The sequence below is a fragment of the Eulemur rufifrons genome, chromosome 7 (assembly GCF_041146395.1).
Source record: "Eulemur rufifrons isolate Redbay chromosome 7, OSU_ERuf_1, whole genome shotgun sequence".
Lineage (NCBI taxonomy): Eukaryota > Metazoa > Chordata > Mammalia > Primates > Lemuridae > Eulemur > Eulemur rufifrons.
Window position 1 is genome coordinate 237,086,528 of NC_090989.1, and position 16,723 is coordinate 237,103,250.

Sequence of the window (16,723 nt, forward strand, 5' to 3'; positions counted from 1 at the left end):
TTTGACATTTTAGTAAAATCAAGTGAGTTTAGAATGGAGAACAAAAATCAAAGAAATTGAGGTTCATCATACTATATTGCATTTTATTCCTTGTTTATCATGGTATGGAGAGTCCATCTGGCAAGAAATCTGGGTTAGTCATAAAAGTGTTGTTAGATGTTGAAACTTTTTCTTTATAATTGAATTCCAAAAATATTCAGAGATAAAGTGGAGCTTGTTAATATTGTTGGAGGTTATAATTCCTTAAGGTATACATGCTGGCCTGAAATGATTCACAGAGAAATACAGTTGTGTACACCATGTTCTGACGGAGTGTGAGTTCATGTGAGTGGGCACCTCTAATGAAATTTCGGAAAAGTCCTCTGACTACTTTTCAGATAATTGCTTTAGAAATTGTTTTTGTTAATAATAATGCTTTCATTTGAATTTGCATAATGCTTGATAGATTTTTCAATGCTTCTGCATGTATAGCATTTCTCTTACTTGAGCCCCAACCCAGCCATGTGAGATAGGTCATGTAAGCATCATTTCTATTTTACAAATGAGGAAACCAAGGTTCAAACAACTGATATTACTTATTTGTGCAGCAAGGAAGTTCTAGGGACAGGATTAGAATGGAGATAATCAAATGTTTAGCGCATTGGTTAACATTTAGAAATTACAAAGTGAATGTTATGGACTATTTTCGTACATTATCATCCTTCTGGTCCTTTTTGCATTATACTATAACACTGTTTCCTTTAGAAATATATACTATTTTAATATATAAAGCAATATCTGAAAATAGGTCTAATGACATTTCATTTTCATATTTCTTGAGCTCACATTTCTAAGTGATTCTTGATTAATTAAACATGATAATGTATGAAAAAGCTAAATAATGCAACATTGTCAGCCATCCACAAACGATAGTTCCCTTAGTGTGTACTTCTCTTAGAGATTTTTTTCTTTTTTTTTTTGAGACAGAGTCTCACTCTGTTGCCCAGGCTAGAGTGAGTGCCGTGGCGTCAGCCTAGCTCACAGCAACCTCAAACTCCTGAGCTCAAGCGATCCTCCTGTCTCAGCCTCCCGAGTAGCTGGGACTACAGGCATGCGCCACCATGCCCGGCTAATTTTTTCTATATATATTTTTAGCTGTCCATATAATTCCTTTCTATTTTTTTTTTTTAGTAGAGGTGGGGTCTCGCTCTTGCTCAGGCTGGTCTCGAACTCCTGAGCTCAAACGATCCGCCCACCTCGGCCTCCCAGAGTGCTAGGATTACAGGCGTGAGCCACCACGCCCGGCCAGAGATTTTTTTCTGAGAAACTGAAATTTTAGTATATTATAATGAAAAACTGTTACTATAGGTAAGACTATTAAGACAAATTTTACATAATTTAGTTATCATTAATTAAAAAATAACACATATTATATTACAGATAAATAGTACATTGTGTTTCATGCTGTGATACTAACAAAGATATAATGCATAGTTCTTTCCTCAAAAAGTGTAAAATTTAGTTGGGGAGACACATGTAAAATTTAAAAATATAAAGTTTATCACAGGCTGTACATAATTAATTGCCAATGGAATGCTATAAATTTGGAAGAGAAAGCGGTCAAAGTTTGAGAAGGCTTCACAGGGGAGACTGGAGCTAGCCTGGGCTATGTTGTCTGAGCCTGAAACCCCAGAAGGAAGACATGAGGCAGATCAGAATTTAGAGATAATACTGCTAAATATTTCCAAACAGTCTCAGGTAATATCTTTTAACAATCAGCAAACCAAGCATCTTGCATGTATTGACACACACATTTATTCCCAGTCTACTGGTAAAGAGTACTCTGTTCTTTTTAGGGTATGGCTTCTCCAAAGGTTAATTTGTAATTTGCATTGCTTTAGAAATAAAATAGTAAACATAGACACACACCATTTTTAGCATATATTTTTGATATGCTAAATTTACATAATGAAGATAGTGTTTTTAAGCTAAATAAATAAATCATTATGGGCCTTGAGAGAGAGAGAGATAGAGAGAGAATATGAAGACCAGATAATGGAATTGCTAGATTGTATGGTAATTCTATGTTTTTTGAGGAACTGCCAAACTGTTTTTAAAAGTGGCTGTACCATTTTATATCCCCATCAGGAATGTTTTGAGGGTTCCAGTTTCTCCACAAAATGTCCTTTATTTTTGACTGAGAAACATTTACATCATAAGAAAAGCAGGTGAACTTATGTTTGCTATTTTAAAATATTACCATTGCATAAAAAAGGCAGCATATGTAAATTGTAAAAATAAGATACTTTAAATGAAGTCATTGGATATGTATGTGTCATTGAATGTCCAGTTTGCAATTTATCTTTTTGCCAACGTAGAGAGCAAAAACTCAGCAAGCAAACATGATAAAAAAGCATTTTACTCCCTGGGGAAGTATCTGATTTCTGGCCCAAGTCTCAGAGTTCATGAAGTGTGGTAAGCCAATAAGGTGTCCCTCAAAGCTCATGTATTTTAGGAAGTAAGTCCATGATTCATTAAGGAAAGAAGCTGTCCTTGCTCCTCATTTTGGATACACTTTGAATTTATTACAGAGTAGAGGAAAACTGCAATTACATAGTATTTTTGTTATGCTAAATAAATCTGTGTAAACGATATGCAGCCTATATTTTTAATTTTTTTAATTTTTCAGGATAAGAGCAGTTTTTTGAGAGAATTTGAGAATATTATTTTTTGAAATTAAGCACACTAAGGATCAGGTTATTTCAGTGCTGGGAATGCTTTTGTCCCATATGAAAGCGATGTTCCTTATGTTTGTTTGAAAAATATTGGCCTTTAATCTCCTTGGGTGGAGAACATTGGATTTTTTTAAAGACAGATTTGCTCTATAGCTGTTCTCAGCCTCACCATCAAACAGGCTTTGTTCTTCAAGAATAATTCACAGTAAATAATGCAATACCTCTGAAAGTATTTCCCTATGGAAAGTCAGAATTAATTTAAACCAGAATTCTGACATTTTGATAAGTTGCAAATTATATTTGGAAATTATCTCTTTTTTTGATTATATTTCTCTTCTCTCTCTTTTGTAAAGCTTTTTTTCATTCATTGGGTATTTATTCAGGGTCTATTATGGGCAAAACACTGTGCTAAGCAAAATCAGGGACGATTTTATAAAGGGTTATTTAATTCCTTCAATATTTATTATGATAAATACCTACAGGGTGTAGAACACTGTGACAGACACTATAGTATATAATTCCTTACTTCTAGGAACTAGAAATCTATTGTATTTGAGGGACAGTAGAAATCTATTATATTTGAAGGACAGTAGATATACACATATGAAATAAATAAGTAGCAATGTAGAAATTAAATGCCCGAGTGGCCTTTAATTAAGTTCAGAGAAGGTCAAGGTCAGAATGAATGAGAATAATAATAAAAGGTATCATAGTATAGACAGAACCTGAAATGGCCTCTGAAGATTGTTAGAATTTGAATACTATTAGGGAAGATGGAAGAGAAAGGACCTGCGGATGCTAGAGAATATGTTAAATAGTGAAAAGTAATGGTGAGGTTAGTGCTGGATAGATAGTAAAAGAGCAGACCAACCTCTCCTTTTTCCTCAAGTTGAGGATAGTGGGAGAAGACGAAGTCTTTACAGGAGAAGGCATGTGGGGATGTTGTGACTTGAGCGGAGAACCTTGGTTCAGTAAAGACAAAAAGGTTGGTTAATAGCATTAGATAAACATAGCTAAAGGATCTTGGGCAAATTATTTAACTTATTTATTTATTTAATTAATTAATTTAGAGATAGAGTCTTGCTCTGTCGTCCAGGCTAGAGTACAGTGGTGTCATCATGCTCACTGCAGCCTCAAACTCCTGAGTACAAGCGATCCTCCTCAGCCTCCTGAGTAGCTAGGATTAAAGGTGCATACCACCACACCTGGCTAATTAAAAAAATTTTTTTTTTTTTTTTGTAGAGACAGGGTCTTACTATGTTGCTCAGAGTGGTCTTGAACTCCTGGGCTCAAGCAATCCTACCGTCTCAGCCTCCCAACGTGTTAGGATTATAGACATGAGCCACCATGCCTAAACCTATTTAATGTCGTTAAACTTCAATCTGTAAAATTGTACTGACTGCATAGTCTAGTTGTAAGGATTAAAAAGAATTAATATATGTAGAGTATGTAGAACATACCTGGAACATAGTAAGCACTATAATGTCCAAACTTTTCCATCGTAATGGAGAAATATTAATAATAGGTCTCAATATCCACTGAGACCTGGGTTCTTACAGGAGTGAATTGGAATCTTTGAGAACAAATTGTTTCTACTACTATGTATTTCTCTGTTCATTGATCTTTTCTTTTCATGCATCTGGATTTTTAGTCTTAGCAATCCTATCTCTACACTGAGGTTAAGTAATTTATCCATGCTTTCTTCTAAAGTATTATTTCTGTAGTTTCATTTTTTTACATATAGATATGTAGTTTATTTGGAATTTACTCTTGTGTAAGATGTGAAGTATAGATCACATTTCATCATTTTTTCCAAAAGGCGATCCAGTTGTCTCAACACCATTTAGACTGTCTTTCCCTCACTGCTTTGAATTACCACCTTTATTATTGAAGTTTTTTTGTGCTTGGAGCTGTTTCTGGATTTTCTATTCTGTTTCATTTTTTTTGCCTTTATGCACAAATAACATGATGTTTTAATTAGAGATTTTGTTGTATGTTTTAATATATGATGGGGTTATATCTCATCTCTCATCTTTTTCAGGGTTAAAATTAACTTGCCTAGCTCCAGAGAACAAAAAACCTTTTTAGTAGGATTGCAGTACAATTATAAATTTACTTAGGAAGAATTGACATCTTTGTGATATCAAGTTGGCCCATTGAAATTTGAAGTATTATTTCGTCTTTCAGTTACATGTAAAGCTTTCCTCATATAGATTTTGCATGTTTAAGGCTAAATTTATTCCTATTCTATCTTTCTAATTATGAAATTATGAACGGAGTTTTCTCTTCCTTTATCTTTTTTGTTTGTGTATATGAAGAATATTGATGTGCATATAACATAAAATTTGCCATTTTAACCATGTGAAAATGTACAATTCAGTGACATTAAATACATTCACCATGTCGTATAGCCATCACCATCATCTAGCTCCAGAACTTTTTCACTACCCCAAACAGAAATCATTTGCCATTAAGCAGTCACTCTTCATTCCTTCTTCCCCCGCTGCCCCTGGCAACCACAAATCTGTCTCTATAAATTTTCCTATTCTGTACATTTCGTATAAATAGAATGATACATATGTGGATTTCTATGTCTGTTTTTTTTTCTCAGCATAATATTTTCCAGATTCATTTATATTGTAGCATGCATGTATCATTACTTCATTCCTTTCTATGGTTGAATAGTATTCTATTACATGGGTATACCACATTGTTTATCCCTTCATCCCCAGATAGGCATTTGTGTTTTTTCTACCTTTTGGCTATTGTGAGTAATGCTGCTATGAACAAAAGGCTATTGATTTTTTTGTATGTTAATTTTGTATATTTCAACCTTACTGAATTTTTTTTTACTGCTTGACTTAATTATATCATTGTATCTTTTGATATTTCTAGATTACCATCAAATTTTCTACAAATAGAGATAGTTTTACTTCTTCTTTACCAATTCTTATGTCTCTAATTGTTATTTGTTGCCTAAATTCATTGGCTGATTTAACACCCCAAATACAATGGTAAATACTAGTAGAGATAGTGGGCATCCTTGTCCTGATCCTGAACTTGGTAAGAATGCCTGGGGTATTTCTCCATTATTAAGATACTGACTTTATGGCATGGATGCGGAGAGACAGGAACACTCATACGCTGCTGGTGGGACTGCAAACTAGTGCAACCTCTGTGGAAAGCAATATGGAGATACCGTAAACAGATACAAGTAGACCTACCATTTGATCTAGCAATCCCATTATTGGGCATCTACCCAAAAGAACAGAAGACATTCTGTAACAAAGACATCTGCACTTGAATGTTTATAGCAGTACAATTCACAATTGCAAAGATGTGGAAACAACCCAAGTGCCCATCAATACATGAGTGGATTAATAAAATGTGGTGGCATATGTATACCATGGAGTACTACTCAGCTATAAGAAACAATGGTGATATATAGCACCTCTTGTATTTTCCTGGATAGAGCTGGAACCCATTCTACTAAGTGAAGTATCCCAAGAATGGAAAAATAAGCACATGTACTCACCATCAAATTGGTTTCACTGATCATCATCTAAGAGCATAATTTAGGAATAACATCAATTGGGAGTCAGGCAGATGTGGTGGGGGGAGGGGATGGGTGTATACCTACATAATGAGTGCGATGCGCACCGTCTAGGGGATGGACACACTTGAAGCTCTGATTTGGGCGGGAGAGCAAGGGCAATATACGTAACCTAGACTTTTGTACCCCCATAATATGCTGAAATAAAAAAAAAGATACTGACTTTAGGATACAGTATCTCTCTTTCTCTCTCTATCTCTACCTATATCTACACATGCAATTTTTGTTGTAATTTTGTTGTAATTTTTGTTGAAAATACACTTCTGCCTCAGACACTGGGGGTCATTTTTATTTTCACTGACCTAGCTATTTCTAGTTTGCCTCTTTTATTTTCTCAGGTTTTCTATAATTTTCCTTTTTTCTCTAATTGAATAGGTAGAATTGATTTTGGAGAGAATATGAAATCAACCTGTGTGATTTCCATTTGCTCCCCTCATTCTACTCGCAGCCCTGCAACTCTACTGTTACCCCAACAGTCTGTATTAATGTCTCTGATTCTCATATCCATTTATTAAGAATAGTGACTGTTCTAAGATTTTATGGCTTCTTATTGCTTCCCACATAAAGTTAAATTCCTTAGTGTAGCACATAAGGCTCTCAATCATTAATATCTCTTATCTACCTACTTCTCAAATTTCTATCATTTCTTTCATTTCTTCAAACATTCTGAATTATTTGCACTCCTTAAAGCATATTATCTTGTCTTCTGGTTTTTACTTTCCCACATGCTTGTCTTCCTGCTTTATCTAGCTACAACCCAAGTGTCAGTTTTCTTTTTTCTTAAAGGTCACCTTCCTTAAGAGGGTTGTCTCACATCTGCTTCTAAGTATTCTACCTAGCTATTGCTTCTCAGAGTTTCTTACTACTTTTAGCTGCTTGCCGTGGGATACCACTTGCTTCACTAGTGGTCTTTGTGTGGAGCTCTGGGACATAGTCCCATTGATAGACTACTGCTGCCACAGTTTGGCCATCAGTGGAGATGTGGTCAGGGGCAAGCCACATTCCTTTATTTCCCCATTCCTTCGTTTCTCACAGTACCACTTCAGCTATGGCTGGATCAGACGTTAGAGAAGAGTTGGAGCAAATAAAGGGAATTAAATTATGTTTTATAAAGTATATTTAAAGAAACATTTAAAACCATGTCTCACATAGAGTTTTCCCCTGCCCAAGAGAAAGCGGCTAAAAAGTTGAATCCTTCAGAGAGTAGCTTCTGTGTACCTCCTTTACTCTTATCCTCAGATCTGTGCCTCTGAGCCATCTACTAACTATCCAACTTTCAGAAACCTCACCCCAGCTTCAGGATTGGTTTTGGATCAGGATTTATTTTCCTTAATAGTACATTTCTATGAATTTGAAATCTTTTGGCTACTACCTATCAGCACTGTCTGTAGCCTTTGACACCCAAATCTTGTAGTCAAGGTATACGATTTGCTCCAAGTTGATCTTCTTTGAGGTCTTCCTATCAATGTAAGTTTTAGAAATGCTGTTTGATTTTTCTAGTTGTACAGTGGGTAACTATTGAGTCAGACACACACTCACCACAAATTTCTCCCAAAGATCAATATTAAATTTTATACATAATACAATCTAAACTACTAATATAAAGAGAAATACTTTTTAATATCCCCAAAAGAGTTCTCTCCTAATGAAGACAGCACCTCATTTCACCATGCAGATAAAGAGTATAGTATTTCTCTTTCTCTAAATGACCTCATTATTCAAATTGAACACCCTTGTTCTGCTTTTTAAAAGAAAGAGGTCCATGGCCAAGTTATGGCAGCTCATTTGGCTAAATAAAGATCCACTGAAGCTGTTAAATCATCATTGTTTGTAAGAGTTAGATGTAATTAGTATAGGGTAGCTCTTGGCTAGCCTCTTTACTGGCAGAGTAGAATTTTTGTTTTTTTCTATTACATATGTCACTCCTACTTGTCCTTTAATTGTCATATCCCTCCAAAAGCCTGTCAAAATCATTTTGTTTAAGGGCTCTTTTGTGTCTGACAATCTGTCATATCTCTGTCATAGCATTATACCATACTAATTGATTTACTTGTCTGTTTCCCTAGCACATGGAATTTAGTGGGTAATCAATGAATGTTTAATGAATGATAAGTGAATAGTAAAGGAAATTAGAATCTGTTATCTTCTAACATTTACTCTTTATCTCAGCAATTTATTAATGATTAGACATAAGATTTTATAGAGAGCCAGTTTATTTCTAGTGATTAAAAATGGTTCTTACAGTTAAAATTTCTTTTTATTTCAAATTAAGTTTTGAATTGTAAGCACCTTGATTAGGCAGAAAGGATTAGAGAGCTGATGAAGCCCAGCTCACAGTTAGTATTTCCTCCCACTGGAGCTGTACTGTGTACAGCCTACTGTGTTGGGAGGTAAGAAAGAAACTGAAATAAGAGGGTATTCTCTGAGAGACAGTCCTTTCTCATGTAGTGAATGGCAGACAGTGCTATTTGTTGTTTCACTAATTTAACCCTTTGCTTATTTTGGAAAAAAGTAAAGTCTTTTTTACATGTAGGGAAGCATCTATTGGCAATGTAATTTCTGTTTAAAAGTAGGAAACAGGTTGGGCGTGGTGGCTCACGCCTGTAATCCTAGCACTTTGGGAGGCCCATGTGGGAGGATCCTTGAGGCCGGGAGTTCAAGATGAGCCTGAGGAACAAAGGGAGACCCTGTCTCTACTAGGTAACTAACTACGTACATACATACATAAAAATAAAAAAGTAAAAGTAGTTTGGTGTGGTGGCGCATGCCTGTAGTCCCAGCTATTCAGAAGGCTTGAGGTGGGAGGATCCTTTGAGCCCAGGAGTTTGAGGTTGCTGTGAGCTGTGATGACACTACTTCACTGTAACCCAGGCAACAGAGTAAGACTCTGCCTCAAAAAAAGTAGGACATGAAAGTTAGTGAGGAATGGAAGAAGAGAAATTATACAGAGCGAGCATGTTTTCCTTTTCTAAATATGTATATTTAAGCATAAGTATACAGGAAATTCATGAATTACTCTGAAATTTATGTGTTCTACTTTTATGTAAAGCTTCTATTAATATGTAAGAGGATTTAAAACTCAGTGTGCATATTAAGATATAAGCTGTTTGGTCCACTGTTGCCCTGTCTATCTTGGATATTTTAGAACATATATCTTTTGAAGAGGAAGAAGTAGTTATAGTAAAAGTTTATTTTCTTTGTATAAAGGGGAATTAATAAAATGCCTGTTTCATGATCACATATATTGTTTGACTTCTCTTATAGAAATTTCAAGAAATAGCTGAAAAAAATATGGAAAAATTGAACCGTATTGAGAAGTCACATGAACAATTGGTCCTTGAAAATTTAAACTTTAAAAAAGTGTCATCACAGACTCAAAGGGAACAGACATCCTTGCTGGCAGCCTGTGCATTGATGGCTGGTGCCTTATATCCACTCTATAGCCGATCATGTGCCTTGTCTACACAGAGAGATTTCCTCCAGGAACAGTTCAACACCTTTGAGTTGTTCAAATTGGAAATTAGAACTCTAGCCCAGGCTTTGTCAACTGTAGAGGAAAAGAAGCAAGAGGAAGCCAAGATGAAGAAAAAACCATTTAAAGGATTGATACGCATATTTCGGAAAGGTGTTATTGCAATTTTGGCAGCAAACAGACTCAAGATTTTGGGCCAATCATGTTCCTCTCTTTTTACCTGGATGGAGAGTTTCAAAGAAGGCATAGGCATATTAGTGTGTACAGGAGAGCCCAAAGACAAGCATAAATTTCCAAGTAAGATAATTTGTGCTTTTTAAAACCTAAGTTGCATATGAGTGAAATACAATGGGAATATGCTTGGCTATTATGCAAAAATTTAAAAAAGCATGTAATATGTCAAAATCATATAACATAGTCCCGTATGTATCAGTATATAAATATATATGTGTACATGGATAAGTGTATATTTTTGTATAGATTAGACTTTGATTTTTTTGTTTTAAACAGATTGAAACATAAGGTAGCAAATACATAGAATTTTAACATTGTCTAGCTTTATTATAGTTGAATCCTCTTTTAACAGTAAAGTGAAGAGTTTATACAGTGATTTTTCAATTAAGTCAATCCCAAAACTGCCCTGTTTAAAATTATCGGTATAATTTATTTTTACTTTCTATGAATCAGTATAAAATGATGAGAGTTAAAAATCTGTTGAAAAATTGTATGAAAATGAGACAATTGCAGATTTTCTAGCTAACATTGTTTTTTAATGCTTGACTATTCTGAAGAAACAATGGATTCAATTTTTAACTTTAAAAAAACAGGCTATAAAGTAATATACGTAAAACTAAAGATTTCTTTTTCTGTCTTTTATTTTTTGGTGCCAGTTAACAGTTATTTATAAATTAGCTCAATCAAATCTAACAATTCTTATGGATTTTTCTGCACTAGGCAACGTTTTGCATACAAGGTTTGATCTGTTTCTTAAAGAACTGAACAATGATATGAATTTTAAATACGGATTTTAATAAACTTTTGTAGTATTTCATAATGGGTTTGTTTCTATTTTTGCAGAACATCAAAAAGAGCAGTTACGTTGTTTACAAGCACTGAGTTGGCTCACCAGTTCTGACCTTCTTGCTGCAGTAATCAGTTCCATGGCTGAGTTACAAGAAGTCATTAGTAAAACAGGTATGATTCCCTTTTTTATGTCCTTGCAAAATACATTTAAAAGCAAATATCCAGAAATTCTTTATGGTACAAATTCTAATAAACCATCTAGGAATGAAATGTATTTATTCTTATTTTATTCAGTCACAGATAGATTGTTAAATCTATATTTAATGATGCAGTAAATTAATATAAAATTGATGGCTAATTTTGTCTTTGTTTATGGGGAAATTAAATGACATTCTTAGTGAATATGCCCACCTTAGTTGTTTTTTTTTTTTCCTTTGTGATAGGTTTTCCTATGGAAAGCTCATCATTAGCTTTTTATTAAGTAATACTGGCAGTGTTCTTTCAAATGTTTTGGCCTTGCTTCGTTTCTACTCTGGATAGAATTAAGCTTGAGTATTAATTGAGCCAGGAGAAAATTTTTCTCTCTCATTTGGTGATATGTTTTTATTTTTCTAATTTATTTTAGAGTTAATTTGAATAGTCTATTCCTTTCCATCAAGTGTGAAACCACTTATAATCAATGATTTATAAAGGTCTAAAATTCAAGTTTATTTTTTCATGACTCAGATTATATATGTTTGTGTGACAGGGTCAATGAAAACTAGTTGGACAATTATGGTCATTTCAGATACATCAATAGTTAAAGCAGTATAATGGATTTGTTAAGACTTGCCTGCTTAATGAAATTTTGTAAGCATAAATGAAATGATAATTTGGGATTCAATTTAATTCTTTATACAATTCTATTGTATAAATATAGATAATTCATTGTGATTTTAAATATCTAAACCTAGACTTTTATAGTAGGATACTTACGACTCAAAGATTATTTTTAGATTGTGGCCATTGGTATTGGTAAGCAATGTGTACATCTAATGCATTGGAAAAACCTCAATATACTGGGTTTGGAGTCTGAAATAAAAGTCTGAATTAAATGTATTTTGAGAATTTTGGCATGTGGTGATGGTTGCACAGCTGTATAAATTTACTAAAACTCATCAAACTGTATAATTAAATAAGTGAATTTCCTGATATGTAAATTTTATCTCAATAAAACTATAAAGTTAAAAAAAAGACTTTTGGTATTACAACTTCAAAGCAAAACTATGACATTCTTGTAAGAGCTTAATAATAGTTTTTGGATTTGGTGTAATAAACAGGTGAATTGTGTTAGTAAATTCTTTGTAGATAGATGAACACTTAAAAGTAGATTGGTTTCTTAAGATATACTCTTGTTTATATTATTAATTTATTTAATGTATTTTTTATTTATCAGGAAATAAAAGTATGTGAATTGGTCTGTCCCTCTAGAAAATATGCATAATGGTTATAGAACAAGAATGACAACTCATGAACAAGTTTAGGCAGGAGGTAATCAAGGATAGAATAAAAAGTGCAGGCTTTAAATGATATAAGAATCCATAGAAGGTACAGTTAAATGTGGGCTTATGAGTAGGAAGGAACTTGTGATTTGGCTGGGCCTAGAATGATAGTAAGTTAGAGAGGAGATATGGTCTTCAGATGAAGGACATGGCTCAAGCAGAGATACAGAGGTAGGAATAAGCATAGAATGGGAAGAGTGAACATTAAAGAGATGAGAATGGAAAGCCATGCCTAGCAGGCCTGGCTTATAGATGGTGATTAATAAAAGATATTTTCTTTTATGCTCATATTGGAAGAAAGGTGTATTGTTGCCATGGAGTCAGATTATGGAGGTTTTATAAAACCAGGCAGTAATCCCCCAAGCACATTCCAAAAGTGGCCTCTTGTAACATTTTTAAGGTTAAAATATTGACATAATGATTAAGACCCTGATAAAAATATGTATAGGAAAGGCTTATTAAGTAGAAGGTAGACCAAGGGTGGTGTCTTTAATTGCTTGCCTATGTCTAGGAACAGAGCTGCCTTTGATGTTATCCTTGCCTGTGCTTCTACTCTAATAGCTTCAGGAAATAGCAAGTTCAGGGAAACTTATTTTTAGGGAAGGTTTTAAGTATTTGTTGGCTAAGCACTACTTAGTGAAGAGTAAGTGATTGTTACTTAGAAGGAGAGGATAATTGATGTATCAGTCATGAGCAGTATTGGAAGGGATATGGTCTGGACAGGTAGAGAATTGAGTAGTATTGGACTAATACGAAAATGATCAGTGTGGACCTTCTATGGAGATAACCTGACCATCGGGCTTTTAGAATTATTTCTTCAAACATGATAAGGGGCTTATATATTATCTTTTCCAGGTGATATGTTTTCATTTTTAAGGATATTTTAGTAGTAGAAATTTCAGATATTTTAGCACAAAGGATGGGAACATATTTTCAAACAGTTAAAGCATATGGGTGATTATCAACAGATAATAATGAGAGTAATAAATGTAAAGACCTAAGAGCTTATATAGTCATGTGAGTTTATAATGTAAGTGTGTGAATAGCCCAAATAGGTAAGCATTATTGTACAGCAGAGAGAGCATTAGCTTTGAACAAAGCAGATTTGATTTTGTATGCAAATCTGCTCGTTATCAGTTGTGTGATAGTGGGCAAGTTATTTAATTTTACTGGGCCTCAGAGTTTTTACCTACAAGTGAAGAAAGTATGTCTTCCTGGCTGTTATGAGGATTTAATGAGATAATACTTGTTGAATATCATGTACAGTACCTGGCATATAGAGAGTGCTAAAAAAATATATTGTGTCCTTACCGCCCATCTCACTGTGAAAGCATCACATAACATTGATGAACACATGCACACACACTCACACGTATACCTTTATGTGTGCATACACATATACATTTTCAGGCTACTAATGATTAATTTTCTATTTTAAAATTGCTGGCTGGGTGCGGTGGCTCACACCTGTAATCCTAGCACTCTGGGAGGCCGAGGCGGGTGGATTGTTTGAGCTCAGGAGTTCGAGACCAGCCTGAGTAAGAGTGAGACCCGGTCTCTACTAAAGATAGAAAGAAATTATATGAACAGCTAAAAATATCTATAGAAAAATTAACCAGGCATGGTGGCGCATGCCTGTAGTCCCAGCTACTCAGGAGGCTGAGGCAGGAGGATTGCTTGAGCCCGGGCGTTTGAGGTTGCTGTGAGCTAGGAGGATGCCATGGCACTCTAGCCCGGGCAACAGAGCGAGACTCTGTCTCAAAAAAAAAAAAAAAAAAAAACCCATTGATTTGTATATTTTAAATGGATGGATTGTATGTCTTACATTTGTTAAAAATGTGAAGGCATGTGGCTACTGAATATATCTCTTTGTATCAGCAAGGCAGAAGTTTTTCCAAAAGCCCATCCAGCAGTCTTCTTGTTTCATTGACCTGAACTGGATCACATGGCTATCCCTAGCTGGGTAGCTAGAAGTTGGCAAAAGAGAACAGAGGGTTTGTGGATGGATTAGATCAACTAAGGAACAATGTTTGCAATAGAGAGGATTCTTTTTTTTTTTAAAGCAGATATTACTTACTACTTCCATGTCTACTCTCCCCCTCCTCTAATTATAAAGGAAAACTGGTCAATTCAGAAAATTTGAAAAAAAATAAATCTGAAAAGAACAGGATAACAAAAACAAAAAAATATTTTCCCATCAGATCACTCAGGAATAGTTACTGTTAATATTTGTGTATGTTCTTATACACCTTCCCTCCTTTCCTCCCTCCTCCCTTCCTTCCTTCCTTCCCTGCTTCCCTCCCTCAACCATTCACTAATAGACTAACACATGATATCAGTGATATCATAGAGTACATACTGTTTTATATCCTTATTTAAAAATTTTTTTCAAGTTGCCTTGACTTTTTGTTTTTTGCTTTTTAAATTTTTTTATTTCAGCATATTATGGGGTACAAATGTTTAGATTACACTTATTTAAAAATTATTTTGAAATAACCTCAAACTTACTGAAAAATGGCAAGTACATAACAAAGAACTTTTTTTTGTTGTTGAACAATTTGAGAGTAGCTTGCCAACATGATGCCTCATCACTCCCTCATATTTTAGTGTACATTTTAAAGACATTCTCTTACATGACCTGAATGCATCCATCAACATCAGGAAATCAACACTGATACATTACTGTCTTTTGGACCCCATTTAACTTTCCCTAGATGTCCCTACTATGTCCTTTACAGCAAAAGGGTCTAGTGTAGAATTATGTGTTGTATTTAGTTATGTTTTGTTAGTCTCCTGTAGTATGGAAGAGTTTTTCAGTCTTTTATTTACCACTATGATCTTGGCATTCTTGCAGATTACAGGCCAATTATTTGTAGAATATCCCTTAATTTTGGTTTGTCTGACACTGCCTCATGATTAGATTCAGCTTGTGCATCTTTGTCAAGAAAATCACAGAAATGATGCTGTGCTCTGCTTGTGATATATTATGATAGCTTTATCTTTTAAAGAAGTTATATTTTTGAGGATTTTTTCCACTTCTATTAATATTATTTTAGAGAATTATTTTAAATGGGTAATATTTTATCATATGTGTTTTCCATAATTAACCAATTCACAACAGGATGTTTTTATATAGGACAGGTAGCAGGAATATCAGTTCAGCTTTGATTTGTAATTGATTAATTTTCCTTTGAATCATCTAAGATTATGAGCAGCATCTTAATTTTTTTAGCCAAATGGGAAATTGAAATGGCAAAATCTTGGGAAAGTCTGTTTAAGAAATAATCTGAAAATTCTGAAGTGAAAGAAGATATTTGTTATGAGGTAGATCTATGTTTTTTCTTTTCTTTCTTTCCCTTTTTTTTTTTTTTTGTTTTTGAAAAACTTGCTGAAAATTTAATCCATTTAAAATGTCAGGACTACATATTGTTAGCATCACCTACACTTTTTTCTTTTTAGCCTCATGAAAACTCTGGTGCATTATGTTGATGCCAAGTCATAGCTTTTAATTTGTTAAATAGTAACTGCATTGCTTCTCTTGTTATCTTTGTTCTAAGGCTAAAAAGAAAATCTGTAAATAATGCATTTCAAAAATTAGGTTTTTATCTTTTTAGAGTAAGTTCTGAATTATATGCATACTATTAACTATCTAGGAGAGAAAATTTACCCTTAAACATATTGAATATGCAATGGAGTATCAATTAAGAATTTGGATTTAAAATTTGAATCTGGGTTCCACTGCTTACTATTTGCGTGACATTGGGCAAATGACTTAATGCCTTTTCAGCCTCGATATCCTCATTTGTAAAATTTGGCTAATAAAAGTTTCTAGCTCATAGAGTTAATAGGAATAAATGTAACCTGCTTAGCCAAGTCCTTTGTATATATAAATGTTCTATAAATTAATGTTTGTTGTTTTATCTTTCTTGTGCACTAATATATCAATGGAACTAGAATATTACTTTTTACCTTTTCATGAAACTGGAAGTTCAGTAATGGTAGCTTGAATTCATTGCTCAGAAAGTGCTAAAGGTGGTTGCCCCTGCTACCTTCTTAAACTTTGATGATGAACTTACAGGCAGTGGGCAAAGACCCCAGTTTCCATGTTGCCTCTGTAAATACTGGACAGGTGGCCACCTTCTTGCTTTCATTATAGTGTTTGCCCACTTGAGATAAATTACCTCTTCTCAGTATCCAAATGGTGTGCCTGCAAGAGATCATTTACCTCAAACAGGGGCGAGTGTTACTTCCACTGAAGGGCTGGGATATCAATCATTATGGGAATGGTCTAAAGAATTCTTTAGATAGCTGAACTTTTTGGTATGACTGGTCCAGACTAAAATTCTCAAGATAGAAACAA

General features: G+C 34.2%; 1 protein-coding gene across 2 annotated transcripts in view; it reads left to right on the forward strand.

The window, feature by feature from the left end:
* The window catches only part of CCDC171 (coiled-coil domain containing 171), a 303,473-nt gene that overhangs the window by 109,351 nt on the left and 177,399 nt on the right, over positions 1 to 16,723 (forward strand). For both annotated transcript variants that reach the window (XM_069474218.1, XM_069474217.1), the window contains 2 exons: positions 9,592 to 10,096; positions 10,877 to 10,993. In XM_069474218.1, the coding sequence (XP_069330319.1) occupies positions 9,592 to 10,096; positions 10,877 to 10,993 (622 nt within the window). The remainder of the gene's footprint in view (positions 1 to 9,591; positions 10,097 to 10,876; positions 10,994 to 16,723) is intronic.